General features: G+C 40.0%; 2 protein-coding genes across 3 annotated transcripts; both read right to left on the reverse strand.

Annotated features, from left to right (window-relative positions):
• Positions 1 to 2492: 2492 nt before the first annotated feature.
• LOC149288771 (trypsin-like) lies at positions 2493 to 4864 on the reverse strand. Its single transcript, XM_089491521.1, has 5 exons — positions 4825 to 4864; positions 4022 to 4178; positions 3644 to 3897; positions 3201 to 3337; positions 2493 to 2642 (listed from the first exon to the last, which is right to left on the reverse strand). Exons 1-5 carry the CDS (start codon positions 4862 to 4864, stop codon positions 2493 to 2495), a joined length of 738 nt encoding a protein of 245 aa, XP_089347647.1.
• Positions 4865 to 8491: 3627 nt separating this feature from the next.
• On the reverse strand, positions 8492 to 10121 carry LOC149288772 (trypsin). 2 transcript variants are annotated; one of them, XM_089491533.1, is made up of 5 exons: positions 10082 to 10121; positions 9772 to 9925; positions 9346 to 9599; positions 9105 to 9241; positions 8492 to 8641 (listed from the first exon to the last, which is right to left on the reverse strand). In XM_089491533.1, exons 1-5 carry the CDS (start codon positions 10119 to 10121, stop codon positions 8492 to 8494), a joined length of 735 nt encoding a protein of 244 aa, XP_089347659.1. The 2 variants fall into 2 exon arrangements, with proteins under 2 accessions (XP_089347659.1, XP_089347660.1); XM_089491534.1 differs by lacking the exon at positions 10082 to 10121 and having other exon boundaries at positions 9730 to 9917.
• Between the last annotated feature and the right edge of the window lie 2037 nt (positions 10122 to 12158).

The raw sequence follows: 12158 nt of genomic DNA on the forward strand, positions 1-12158 counted from the left end.
AGGAGTCCCTAGGGGATAAAGGGTGCCCTCTGGGTGACCCTGGTCACTGTCACTTTTTCAGAGATGGCTAACAGTTTACCTGCTTCCCGCCCTCCCTCCCTAAATTTTATATACTAACTTTCTCTTGTCACAGCTGGCGGTTTGTGTGTCCTTGCCGGCCTGGTTTTGGTAAGTGATAGAGTTTGGATGCTGGTGTAATGCAAGGCTCAATCCTCCCCTAACCTCTGGTGTTTTATTGGACGTGCCCACCGAGCTTGTTGGACGGCTGGTGGTTAGCATTGGTGGTGGGGCAGCGGAAGTTAGCTGTCATTTTTGTTTGGGCGAGGGGGGAGGTGAGTACCTGTGGTCTGGATTGTACAGTGGTGAGCAGCAGGCAAAGATGGAGTTAATTCAGTTCCTGTGTTGGTGATGTCTGAATGTATTTTGGATTATGTTAATATATATATTTGTATATTTGTATTTATTATTTATTTGTTGGTTGTTTATTGTGTATTTATGTTTATTGGTTTATGGTGTTTAGGCCAACACAGTTTTGTTTGTGGTTATTGTTAAGAAAATATGCTGTGGCCTGTTTTATCCAATTTCAGTCTCCGTGTCTTTACTGGATGGGTTTAGGTGGTAGTTGGTTGGCGGTGCACGGTACACACTACCTACATACAAGAGCTTTTTGCTTCAATTTCATCTGGTACCTAGGGTAGTCTGGCCTTGTTTCCATGGCTTCATACAAATCCCCAAGTTTGCCAAAATTCAATAAATCCCCAATATTCCCCAAGGCTTTAAATTGCTTGAAAGTATTTGGGGGGATAAAATTCGGTGCAGTCCCACTGATTCAGCTCCTGGGTAAGCAATATAGCCGTGAAAAATAAGATAGGACTCACCAAACTTGGGGTCCTTTGATGTAGTGGCGGGTTAAGCGATATGTGGCCATGTGGCAGAATCCCCAATATTTATTGCTGAATTCATGCTTTGAGAATCTGAATGTTTATGTTTTTTAAGCTGTGCGATCTCCTTTCTGTATATTTTTTAACAGTTTACAATGAACCCTAGTCATGGTATCAAATTAGGCCCATTCAGTATACTTAATATGGGGACCACAGTTGCCCTTGGACTATGTCATTGGACCATGACAGCCAAGGCCTGTATCTCCAGGGCCCATAGGCAGTCCTGTGGAGTGTCCTCCTGAAGGTACAGAAAAAAATCTGTCTGAAAGTAGACCTGTTGCTATGCTTTTTGCATCCACTCATTGCACGTTGAGTCTACGTGACTCAAGATGGCAGTCGCTCAAATTGAGCCAACTGTCTTGAACTTACCTGGGCAATTCGGCTTTGTGACTAGAACCCGGTATGTTCAAATAATACATTTTAAAATAAATATCATCGAATGTGAAGCCTAAGGAATGTCTGCATTGCTGCCTTGTGGTTTTTGTAATGCTAGAAATCACTAGACATCTTAGTTCTAGAAATATGAGTAATCTAACCTAAATGGTGTGCAGCCAATTCAGTATGTCATTGCATGCTGATCGTTCATTGTAGACCCTGGTGTAAGTGTTTGAAGCACATGTTTTCGTGCTTCTTTTTTCTTTTTAATAGGTAAGTCATATTCCATGAGCAAGACTGTGTTTAGATCTCATTTTCCCATGGAGCCCTTATACCGGAGCCCAAAGTGGAGGTCTGTGTAGCCACCTCTCCTCCAACACTTCTCCCTTAGAGGTCTGCTTTCCGTTGGGATATGGTGTCATATCTCAGCACGCCATACCAGCAGGTGATGGAGCCACGAGGGATGAAGTGTTAGATGATGGTGGCCGTTAAGAGACTCAAGGAACAGCTGCCATGGAGCCCTAAAGTACTCCAGAACCTCTTGGCAGCAGTCCAGGCAGCTGCTTAACTTAAAGCACTAGGGTAGTCTCAAGATCCCGTGAGTTCCCTGCAAATTGAAGCTGCTGGGGTCAGACATTGTGAGGATCTTCGGGCATGAAATATCAATCTTATGCTCCAAACACACCAAAAATGAATATCTTGATGAGGACGTCACCTTTTTCTCGCTATTCTTAGCATTACCCAATGCCTTCTTGAGTAATATGCCCAACCAACACCGTGTAACAGCCTGTGTCTTATGACCCCCAATCATCTGGACCTATAGAGCTAACATTCCAGTACTTATTGCAAAGTCTTTTTTCCTTAACCCTGTCCCATAATCCAGTGACTGCTCCATCTTCAATGAACCCAACAGTTCAACCACTGATTTACCTTTGAAGTCTTTTTATCACCGTAGGGTTCTGGCTGCCCACCCCATACAGCCCACAACACGATTTGTCTGTTCCATTTAGAATTCATATCAGTATTTCATGTTGGATGTCACCTCTAAAGTATCAAATATCTCATCTTAATTGCTATAGATCGTGCTAATGAAGGAAAGCAGACACGGGGATTTAAGATGCTAATTTATTGGCTTTCTCCTGCATTTGATGAAAGACTTTACATTTCCCGACATATTTAATAGTTGCCGATGGTTTCTTCAATCCAGGAAACATAGTTGCACACCTTGGTATAAACTCCGGGATATCCAGCTAAGGCGCAGCCTCTGCCCCATGACACCACTCCTTGCAGCTCTCCGTTGCAAACCACGGGGCCACCAGAGTCACCCTAGGGCGAGAATTTTTTTTTTGAAATGATTGACTTAATGGGGCAACCTTTCTGTAGGGTCGGAGGATTAGATGTAATGTAAGGAAGTTTTACTTTAATGAGAGGGTGGTAGATAAGTGGAACACTCTGGAACAGAAGTGGTAAAGGCTAATACAAAGAGGGAATTTTAACACAAGATGAGACCAGAGTAGAGTCTTTACAACAGGAACAATTATCAGACTAGAAGAGGCCGAAGGCTGTCAAAGTATTGCATACTACATCTCCCATACTCCTCAGCCAGCCCCTTAGCTGAAGGAGCATTATGGGAGATGTAGTCCTGCAGCAGCTGGAGGGCCGCAGTTTGAGAACCCCTGGTATATTACATAATTATATAGACTGAAAAAAGACATGCGTCCATCAAGTTCAGCCTTTTCTATATCTGTTAAATTTTTGCTGTTGATCCAAAAAATATTAAAGCAGGAAAGGTCCCCCTTTGAATTTAAGGAGGTCAAATATTAATGGCGGCTGGGAGTCCTGATAGACCCCCTTGAAATCTTGCATTTTCTGAAATAAACACACCTGGCAGGAATCCTTGCCGCCCTCCAGATACCCCACGCAGATCATGTTATCGGTGATTTGCCCTGGATAGGCATTGCGGCATTCTTGGTCAGTGAGGATTGGGGCGTCCAGACATTGCAGGAGATCAGGATAATTAGCTAGAAAGGAAACAAAGAATAATTAAATCCTTACACGTTTAGTGCACACAAAGCTCTAAAGGTTCCGTTCCACGCAAAACATCAACTGCACTCTCTCTCAATAAGCAAATAAACCTTAGCTTAACTTTTTTTTTTTTATTTATATGTTGTCCTCCAATCAGTGCCTGCTTTTGTGTCACATGACAATTAGCTGTTGCCGGGAGAAATTACAAATGAGGCAAAATGGTTGAAGAATTATTGTAGGGAATCATTCGCCGGTACAAGGAATTAAGGTTGTAACGCAGCAGTGAACAGTTTGATACTCACATCCATAGCTCAAGGTGTTTCCCCAGCCGGAGATGAGACATTGTGTCCCGGAAGACGCGCAAGACGTCGGCAGGCGGATTTGCTGCACGCGGCTGTTGAGTTTAACTGGTTCGGCCAGTCGGATCAACATGATGTCATTATCCAGGAGATACGAGTTATATCTCGGGTGACGAATGACCTTTTCGGACTTGATGAACTGTTCAGTTCCCTCTAAAACGGCGATGTCGTGTTCTCCGAGTCTGACTTCGATACGTCTTCAGGGGAGAGAAAAACAAAGACAAGAGGGTCGCTTTTTAATTAAATAAATATGGTGGAAAGGGGGACAAGAAGAACTAAGTCCTTTCCGTGTAACAACTTATGGTCCATCACATTACTTACGATTGGTAGCAGTGAGCAGCAGAGACCACCCAGAGGTCGTTAATGAGGGACCCTCCGCAGAAATGGTAGCCGGCATTCAGGGACACGATGTACGGGACAGAGTTTTGAGCGCAAGTGTAACCGCCTACAATCTTGTCATCGTCAAAGGGAAACGCCGCTGCGAATAATGACAAATTATTAATTGGAGGATCAATGAGAAAAGAAAAAAACATAGGAAAAAAATTATTCCATGTCTCTTATAGCGCTTCAATTTCCAAAAAGTTGTCGAAATTTACTATTGCTTGTCTTAAAGGTTCTGCTCCACCAAACATGGCACTCCGTTATGTGTTAAGCATATAAACCCTATCTATATATTTTATTCTTTTCTTTTAAGAGGTTTTTTTTTTCAGTTTCTATGGCAAAATACGTTCTACCTTTTGTGTCACATGACCATGAGGAGGTCGGGATCGGTCTACCCTGTGTATTTATTACACAGCTGTCTAGCAGTTTAATAATAAGCTTATTAGACGTATATACCTAAACATATATCAAACTGGAGTATAGAGTATGAGTAAATAAACTCTTCTATTTACAGCAGAGAATAAACGATGCTTCCTGCCCTTTCTTTTAAACAGTTTCAATGTATCATCATATCATTTCAGATATCCAAGGGCACATGAATGAATGCGGATGACCGGTCTGGTTATATTCACTATGTGGTCAAAACTTGGGGCTGAGATCTACGGAGGAGACTCATCTAACTTAATGCTGTCTGAAGAAAAAGACAAAGGTGGAAGAGGAACATGTTTGAAATGGTTACTTACCAGCGAGCCCGAGGATGGAGAGCAGGAGAAAGCACTTCATGTTGAAATGGAGGTGTGTGATCGTTCGTGGTCCTCAGACATCATTTTATATCCTAAATGTCTCCTAATCTTATCTCCGAGGAAGAACCACATGCCTATTCTCATGGATGTCTTATCTAACAATATTCATGAAAACCATGTTCTGTTGGTTGGCATTCATCCCGGGTGATGTTGGCCGCTCACTAGTCTCACTTGTGTCCTTCAGTATTGAGACCTGCTGCTGCTTCCCCTGGGTGCACTTTAGAATACATGTGTATGATTCTTCCTCGTGCCGTTACAGGTCACCATTCCAGGAAGCTTACCTGCCATGACTTGTAGCAGACGCACGTCCAGCGTATACAACACACACCCAACCGAGATAGATCCAGACATACAACAGCCATATACATCCATACGCACAACCTCGGTGACATAGACCATGAGATACACGTTGCTTACTCAGTGCTCCATCCGTTTTGCGCCAACATTCCAAGAAAACATCATCACAAACTATGTGGTACTCTGTTGTTCCAGTGCCTTTGGGATGGAGACTTTGCGCTATTATGTTTTATTTTTTGCCTTTTCCTAGACTTTGTGAGTGTTTCTGGCAACCCTAACGCTTGGCTTGGTTGGGGATTTTGATTATTGAATCCCTCCTTGTACCTTTGTATTTTGGTCTTGCTATATTACCTACTTGGTGATTATCTCCATGAGGGACCCTAAGGCCTTACATTTTGCTCTTGGGATATCAGAAATAATACAAGCTAAAATATCTAAATCCACTGAATTTATATGTTTCTTTTTTTCTATTTGTTTTGTTTCTTAGCTTTTTTTTCCCCAAAAGGTGACTTCTGCATTGCCCAAACACTTTTTATACAGTAGTCAATATAAAAGTTGGATAAAAGTATGAAAGTCGCTCCTATAGCGTTACCACCTAAAGATCCTTTTTTTTGCCTGCTTTTATGGTAACACACACAAGAGTATTGATGAGCAAATATTAGACAGAAACCATCAATTTTCACCCAAAATGCTTATGACACCACTGGCGAAGGAAACAATTGAATTTTTAAATTGTTCCCTTTAGTCTATTCAATACATTTAGATTATATAAAGGCTATATGACCATCCCTCCTAATTGTTGAGTTTAGATTAGGAGTTTCAGCCTCACCCATTGCTAACTGATGTATAAAATCTACCCCATAGGCAGCCGTCTCCGGAGAACACGTTGGAAGTAGAACGGGTCGTACTGAAGAGCTCGCTGACTTTACTAAAATATAATAAACTCATAAAATATTTTGAAACTGTCCCCTAATCCTTTTTTTTCCTCTGGCCAAGGCACATGTGTATTCCCATGGATGTCTTATCTACTTCATGAAACCCTCTGATTGAGGAGGTTCCAGGTAGATATTTGGCTTGGCATTTATCCCAGTTGACATTGGCTCTCCTCTGCCTTTGACCTGTGTTCCTCTCTGAGTTAAATCTGGAATCACACTTCTGATTCCCCATTTTTTGGTGACTATTTCCATACTTAATGGCCTTTTCATGGAATTTCAAGTATAACGTATTTGGTGGGACAAAGTGTCAAAGATTAAAGGAAACAAATGAAAAATGTAAATTTTTTTGTCCAAACTCACTTGAGCCATTAATGTTATAGCTTTTCAGAATAAGAGCTTCGTCAGGAGCTAAAATTGGATAAACATGACAATGAGTGATTTCAAGGTGTGCTGAAATCTATTGGATCATCTGGGTTTATAACTCTACCTAGCTGAGTAATTTAAAGCAATCTGGACGGAACAAACTTCTATGTCAATGCAGGAAGACCAGGTTCCAAGATCTTCTTGGTGTGATTAAGGTTCTGCCGTTGAAAATCCAGATCAGCCTTTAGAAGGGGGTGATGTCTTTTTCTCTCATGTTCCTCCAGGTCGGATCGTAGAGAAACTTCTTATAATACTTGTTATATCCTCATCCTTTTTGGCCTGCAGAAGTGAAGACCTGTCCATTTTTAGTGGCATTTTGTGAATCTATCCCTAAAACTCCTCTTTAAGCTTGGAATTTTTCTCCTTAGTCGGTGACCTTGACCGGTTCAAAAGCCATACTTTAATATATATATATTTTTATTTTATTTTTTTCAAATCAAGGAAACTAATGACATCTTAGTCAATAAATGAGGTCAGTTACAGACCAATACTGTTAACATTAAGCGGTCAACCATTGCGAAAAGGCTCTCCTCTGATGTGTTTGGTGAAAGGGTCAAGATCTAGGATAGTCGTATCCCTTCCACTGGTCCTAATACAGATAAGTGTAAGAAGTGTCATGGCACATACCCGTTGGTTGGTGATCTTTCCATTACAAAAAATATATTCTGGGATGAAAGATAGCAAATCCAATGTAAATACATTATATTAATGAACCGTGGGGCTTGGTACTCAATAAATACACAGGAGCCTCAAGACATACATTATGGGGGATATTTTTATATAAAGAATCTTCATCCGTTCTCCCCGGAAAAGATGATTCTTGTGTTACATGCATCTAGTGTCCTGTACATAGAAGAACCAAGAGGTCGACCCTGAGATTTTGCCTCTTTTCTCCGAATGTTTTTTAATATGCCCCTGTGAACAAGCTTCTTGACATCATGTATTTTCCCCTTTACTAATAAATTGTTATTATTATTAGAATTATTGGTTCTTTATCTTAAATTTTACACTTAGCTCCAGATATACAGTGTCAATTTAAATATATATCTTATTATACTGTATTATTCTTCCTAGAAGTAGCTGAATGGAGCATAACTGCATCTCTAAACTTTTTAGCTTTTATTGTCATTGATTCAATTTCCATGACCTTATGGAAAACCACAATACAAGTAACTTTTTTTTAAATATTCCTGGGATCATTGTCTTATGTAGCAGTAAATAAATAGATTTACATGGCTTCCAATGTTTACAGGTGTACCTAATGTTCCCATCATATATATGTTGAAGAATGTAATTATTTATTTTGTCTGTTGAATTACTTCTGCATTCACAGAATTTATTTAAAAGTAACTTTTCTAATTTCTGCTTTTTTATATTTATTTTACTTTTTTAGTGTGTGTGTTTTTTTATATTTTATTTTCCATTTACTTATTTTCTTTGTTTTAATGCCATTGTTTTATTTATATATATATTGAAAACATTATTCTTGGTTTTAATTATAATGTTTTTATTCCTTCATATTCTTTTAATATATATATATATATATATTTATTCCTTCATATTGTTTTAATATATATATATATATCTATGCCAGATATATATATATATAAATGTTTTATATATATATATATATATATAAAACATTATTCTGTTTTACAATCTAATTATATGTGTTAATATTGTAAATATAGGGTATTCAACACTATTTCTAATTTATCACAAATTCAACACAATCATTATTTCTGATGGTACGATCGCTGCGTTCCAGAAAAAGACGGACACATATGTTATTAAGCTCCATTGTGTGAGGCGACCCCAGAAATAAGAAAACTACTCTCTGTACGTTTTAACAAATAGTATATTGATCATTCAATATCCAGGCCAATGGATACACAATCAGAGAAATTCAAGGAGAAATTTAAGGGAAAAAAATGACATTTTATGTAGATAATTTAGTTGGAATTAATTGTGCTCTGGATCCAGCTGACGTAGTTGCAGACTTTGGTGTAGACACCGGGGTAATTTCTCTGAGCGCATCCATAGCCCCAGGAGACAACACCTTGGAGTTGTCCATTACAGACCACGGGGCCACCGGAGTCACCCTGTGCGGAGGAGGAAAAAATAAGTTAATGGATAATAACTCTAGTATTATTACATAATGAGAAATATTATTTAGAGATGACCATAGGGTAGACGTCTGGATTTTTGACTTTGTGTTTAATTAGAACTCCCGTGAACATTGTTTGAGGATCATGGAAGTTTCAGTTTGAAAACAACTCAAAGTCTAATTTGAGGACTTCAAAGTAGACCTGTCACCATTAACTAATCCCACATTGATTGCGTTGTACAAATACTTAATAATACATTTTGGGCAATTATTCTAATTTTTCTGCATTAGTTAAAGATTTACAAAGCTGCTTTAAAGGAATATTATCGGATACAGCATATTCTCATGTGACTGCAAATGTTTAGCTGCAAGTGTATTTAAAAATCATAATATACAAATTTGTATTAATTTAATAAAATTGGTCAAAAAAATATAGTGCCCGCGCTACAGCAATTTACCTGGCAAGAGTCTTTCCCACCGGCCAGGTAGCCAGCGCAGAACATGTTCCTGGTGATTTCTCCGGGGTACGATTTGCTGCAGTCGCTGTCACTCAAGATGGGGGCATTCAGACATTGGAGAAGATCTGGATAATTAGCTGCAGAAATAGAACGAGTATTATTAGTAAGTATTAGGAAAATTGGTGGCCAATGGTGTTTTGTTCATTTCTTGATGGGGGAAAAAGAAGTCCATGCCACTTACTGCCACTGCTGAGAGTGTTGCCCCAGCCGGAGACCAGGCAGCTGGTTCCAGAGGAGGCGCAGCCCGAGGGGAGAGCCACGGCTTTCACGTAGGAGTTCAGGCTGGCGGCGGAGGACAATTTAATCAGCATGATGTCATTATCCAGGTTCCTGGAGTTGTAATTCGCATGCTTGATGACCTTGGCGGAGTTGATGAACTGCTCGGTGCCCTCATTCAATGCAATGTTATGTTCTCCCAGTCTGACTTGTATACGGCTGCAGGAAGATGTTACGTGAGTATGGAGTATAGTTCCATCTATGGTGTGTAAAACCTAAACCATGGTTTCTGTATAAGGTATAAGCACCATAAGCTTATAGAGATAGGGTATCTAGAAGATAATTTCACTGGGAGTTTGGTTAAATTACAAACCGTCCACTGGTTACTTACGATTTGTAGCAGTGAGCAGCAGAGACGACCCACTGGCTGTTAATCAGGGACCCTCCGCAGAAATGGTATCCGGAGTTCAGGGACACAATGTATGGGACGGAGTTCTTGGTGCAGGTGTATCCTCCAACAATCTTATCGTCATCATCAAATGCAGCTGAAGGCAAAATACATCATTATCAGGTTTAAGCAAATAAGAGGTCTATCCAATCCAATTTATGAAGACGTCTTCGATGAAGTTCATGTTAGGTTTGTATTAGGTGCGTATATGTTTCTGTTTGTACTATATGACCCGCTAATGCGCAATACTCACCTACAGCTCCGAGGAGGAAAGCAATCACAAGGAACTTCATGGCTGGAATTCTCAATCTCCGTCTAATGTCAGGATCTCGGTAACAATGTATCGTATATTTATATCAGGTCGGAGGAGTGCGGTGATTGCTGGTTCAAGGATACCTTTCTTTAACAAGTATAAATTAATCACTGATTAACAGCCATTGTCACTATATGGAAAACAGATGGACCGATGGCCAACATCCCAGCTGTCTCTTTTGCCCAAAGTATGGGCAGGTTCCCATGTTCTTTAAACAGTCAGACCTGTTGCTTCTTTGGTGTAAACATTGACTTCTGATCCTGCAGCACATGGAAATAGATATTGACGTACCAGAGCAAAGGGCATCCTTGGTAGTTTTATAAAAGAGGTGAAATCATTTAAAAATGCCAAAGCAGGTCATAAAACCAAAGAAAATAGCAATAAAGTGCCTGCTGTGACTCTACATATTATTCCCTTACATAAGTTATGGTGAGTTAAAGCCATGGGAAAACCCTTCCACTAAAATTAAGGAGGTAAAAACATTACTAAACATTCATCTACAAACACCAGACAAGCTAGAAGGCTTGTTTTTCCCTCAGAAATCTCATGGCGCTGCCACAGGGGATTCTGGGTAGCCACATGCAAATAAGGTCAACAGTTATCACCTTTTGCCTCTATATCCACTTTATACATGGACCCCTTGAAAGTAATTGCCCGCTGTACAGGACAGCCTTTAGAAGAAGTCAGGAAGAGGTGCAATAGCCAGATCACCACTCATGGACAGCTGTTTCACCTTCATGGGACTCATCAGCATGAGGTTGTGATGCTTAATGTGAACAGAGTGTGACATCATGAAGAGGAATGCGCAATAAACTGGTTTTGTTTTATATTAATTATGTGTTGCCAAGGGGACAAAAAGCAGGGACACATGAAACCAGGGGCCTGAGTGCTCCAGGGCCTCAAGGTCCTTAATCTGACCTTGTGTATATGTGTATCTACCTAGGACCATTCATGGTGACAGTGATCTTCTGTTGAGGTTTTACTGCAGACCAATGCTACATAAGGAGACATATTTCCCAGGGGGCCCGAAGATAAGGAGCCCCCAACTGTAATTTATGTATTTACCTGCGCTGCACAGCATGAATGCAGTACTTCTGATGTGAGAGGACAGATGGGGGGAACTCTCTACATGGGGCCCATCGTCTGCAGCATGGGCATTAGCAGAGACAGACTCCATTATGGATGTATGATCAGTAATGCCAGCGCGATGCCAGTAATGTCAGGATCGGACAGTAAGAATTTCTTTTGTGGTCGCATAATGCAGTCGGTAAGTGGAAGCTGCAGGCTTCAAGTGTCAGAGTTACTGAGTCAGGATCCTCCTGCCAGCAGCCTGCAGTCACAGGAGCAGAGATACTCTGTCTCTGTTCAGGTTGGAGCTTCGATCTCTGCTACCAGGACAAACGCAAAGATTTATTTGGTGCGGACATTTAGCAGCTGTTAGAACTTTCACGTGGATCCACTTAAATATTATTCCTCACCATGCTGCCATCTGGAGCTTTCCGATCTCAGGGTGAATGATCAGCGGCTGTCTATGTGTCAACAAACAAAGAACAGAACTGTAGCAAAGTGTTTGTAGGATTAAAAATATACTAGGGGACGCGTGGGATATATAATGAAATATTTTCACTCGATCCGGAAGTAAGAAGTATTGTAAAGCTATCGTAACCCCGATGTAATTGTAGCTCCATCTAGTGGCAACATTTTTAACATTACAATGAAACTGGAAACAGTTAATCCAGTTAAAAAAATGAACTGGTATTTTTAGTTTGCTTTTTTAGTATAAATATGTTTATAAAGAAAAATCAAGCCTGACAAAAGTAATTAATGTAATGACAAATATTATAGATCTTTTATATATATTTTTTTTCATGTGGAATATTTTTTAATACACTTTTTTATATAGCATATATTTCAAAAAGTAATTTTTTTTTTCTGAAGTTTTCTTACGATGAGCAGCTTACAGTGAAATTTTGTTGAAATATGTTTATTTATGGTCTTGCGTGAGAAGAGAGAGCAG

Source organism: Sceloporus occidentalis, unplaced genomic scaffold (assembly GCF_023333645.1).
Source record: "Sceloporus occidentalis isolate IW3139 unplaced genomic scaffold, rSceOcc1.0.p SCAF_50, whole genome shotgun sequence".
In the NCBI taxonomy this organism is placed as follows: domain Eukaryota; kingdom Metazoa; phylum Chordata; class Lepidosauria; order Squamata; family Phrynosomatidae; genus Sceloporus; species Sceloporus occidentalis.

Bases quoted from the DNA above. Each gene is read 5' to 3' on its own strand.
- LOC149288771 (XM_089491521.1), bottom strand. From the start codon at position 4,864: ATGAAGTGCTTTCTCCTGCTCTCCATCCTCGGGCTCGCTG. The intron at 3,338-3,643 runs GTGAGTATCAAA...TTTCCTTTCTAG, and splicing joins AAACACCTTGAGCTATGGAT to CTAATTATCCTGATCTCCTG. The intron at 2,643-3,200 runs GTGTGTTTATTT...TTCTCGCCCTAG, and splicing joins GCGGCAAGGATTCCTGCCAG to GGTGACTCTGGTGGCCCCGT.
- LOC149288772 (XM_089491533.1), bottom strand. From the start codon at position 10,121: ATGAAGTTCCTTGTGATTGCTTTCCTCCTCGGAGCTGTAG. The intron at 9,926-10,081 runs GTGAGTATTGCG...TTTTGCCTTCAG, and splicing joins TTTCCTCCTCGGAGCTGTAG to CTGCATTTGATGATGACGAT. The intron at 8,642-9,104 runs GTAAATTGCTGT...TCCTCCGCACAG, and splicing joins GTGGGAAAGACTCTTGCCAG to GGTGACTCCGGTGGCCCCGT.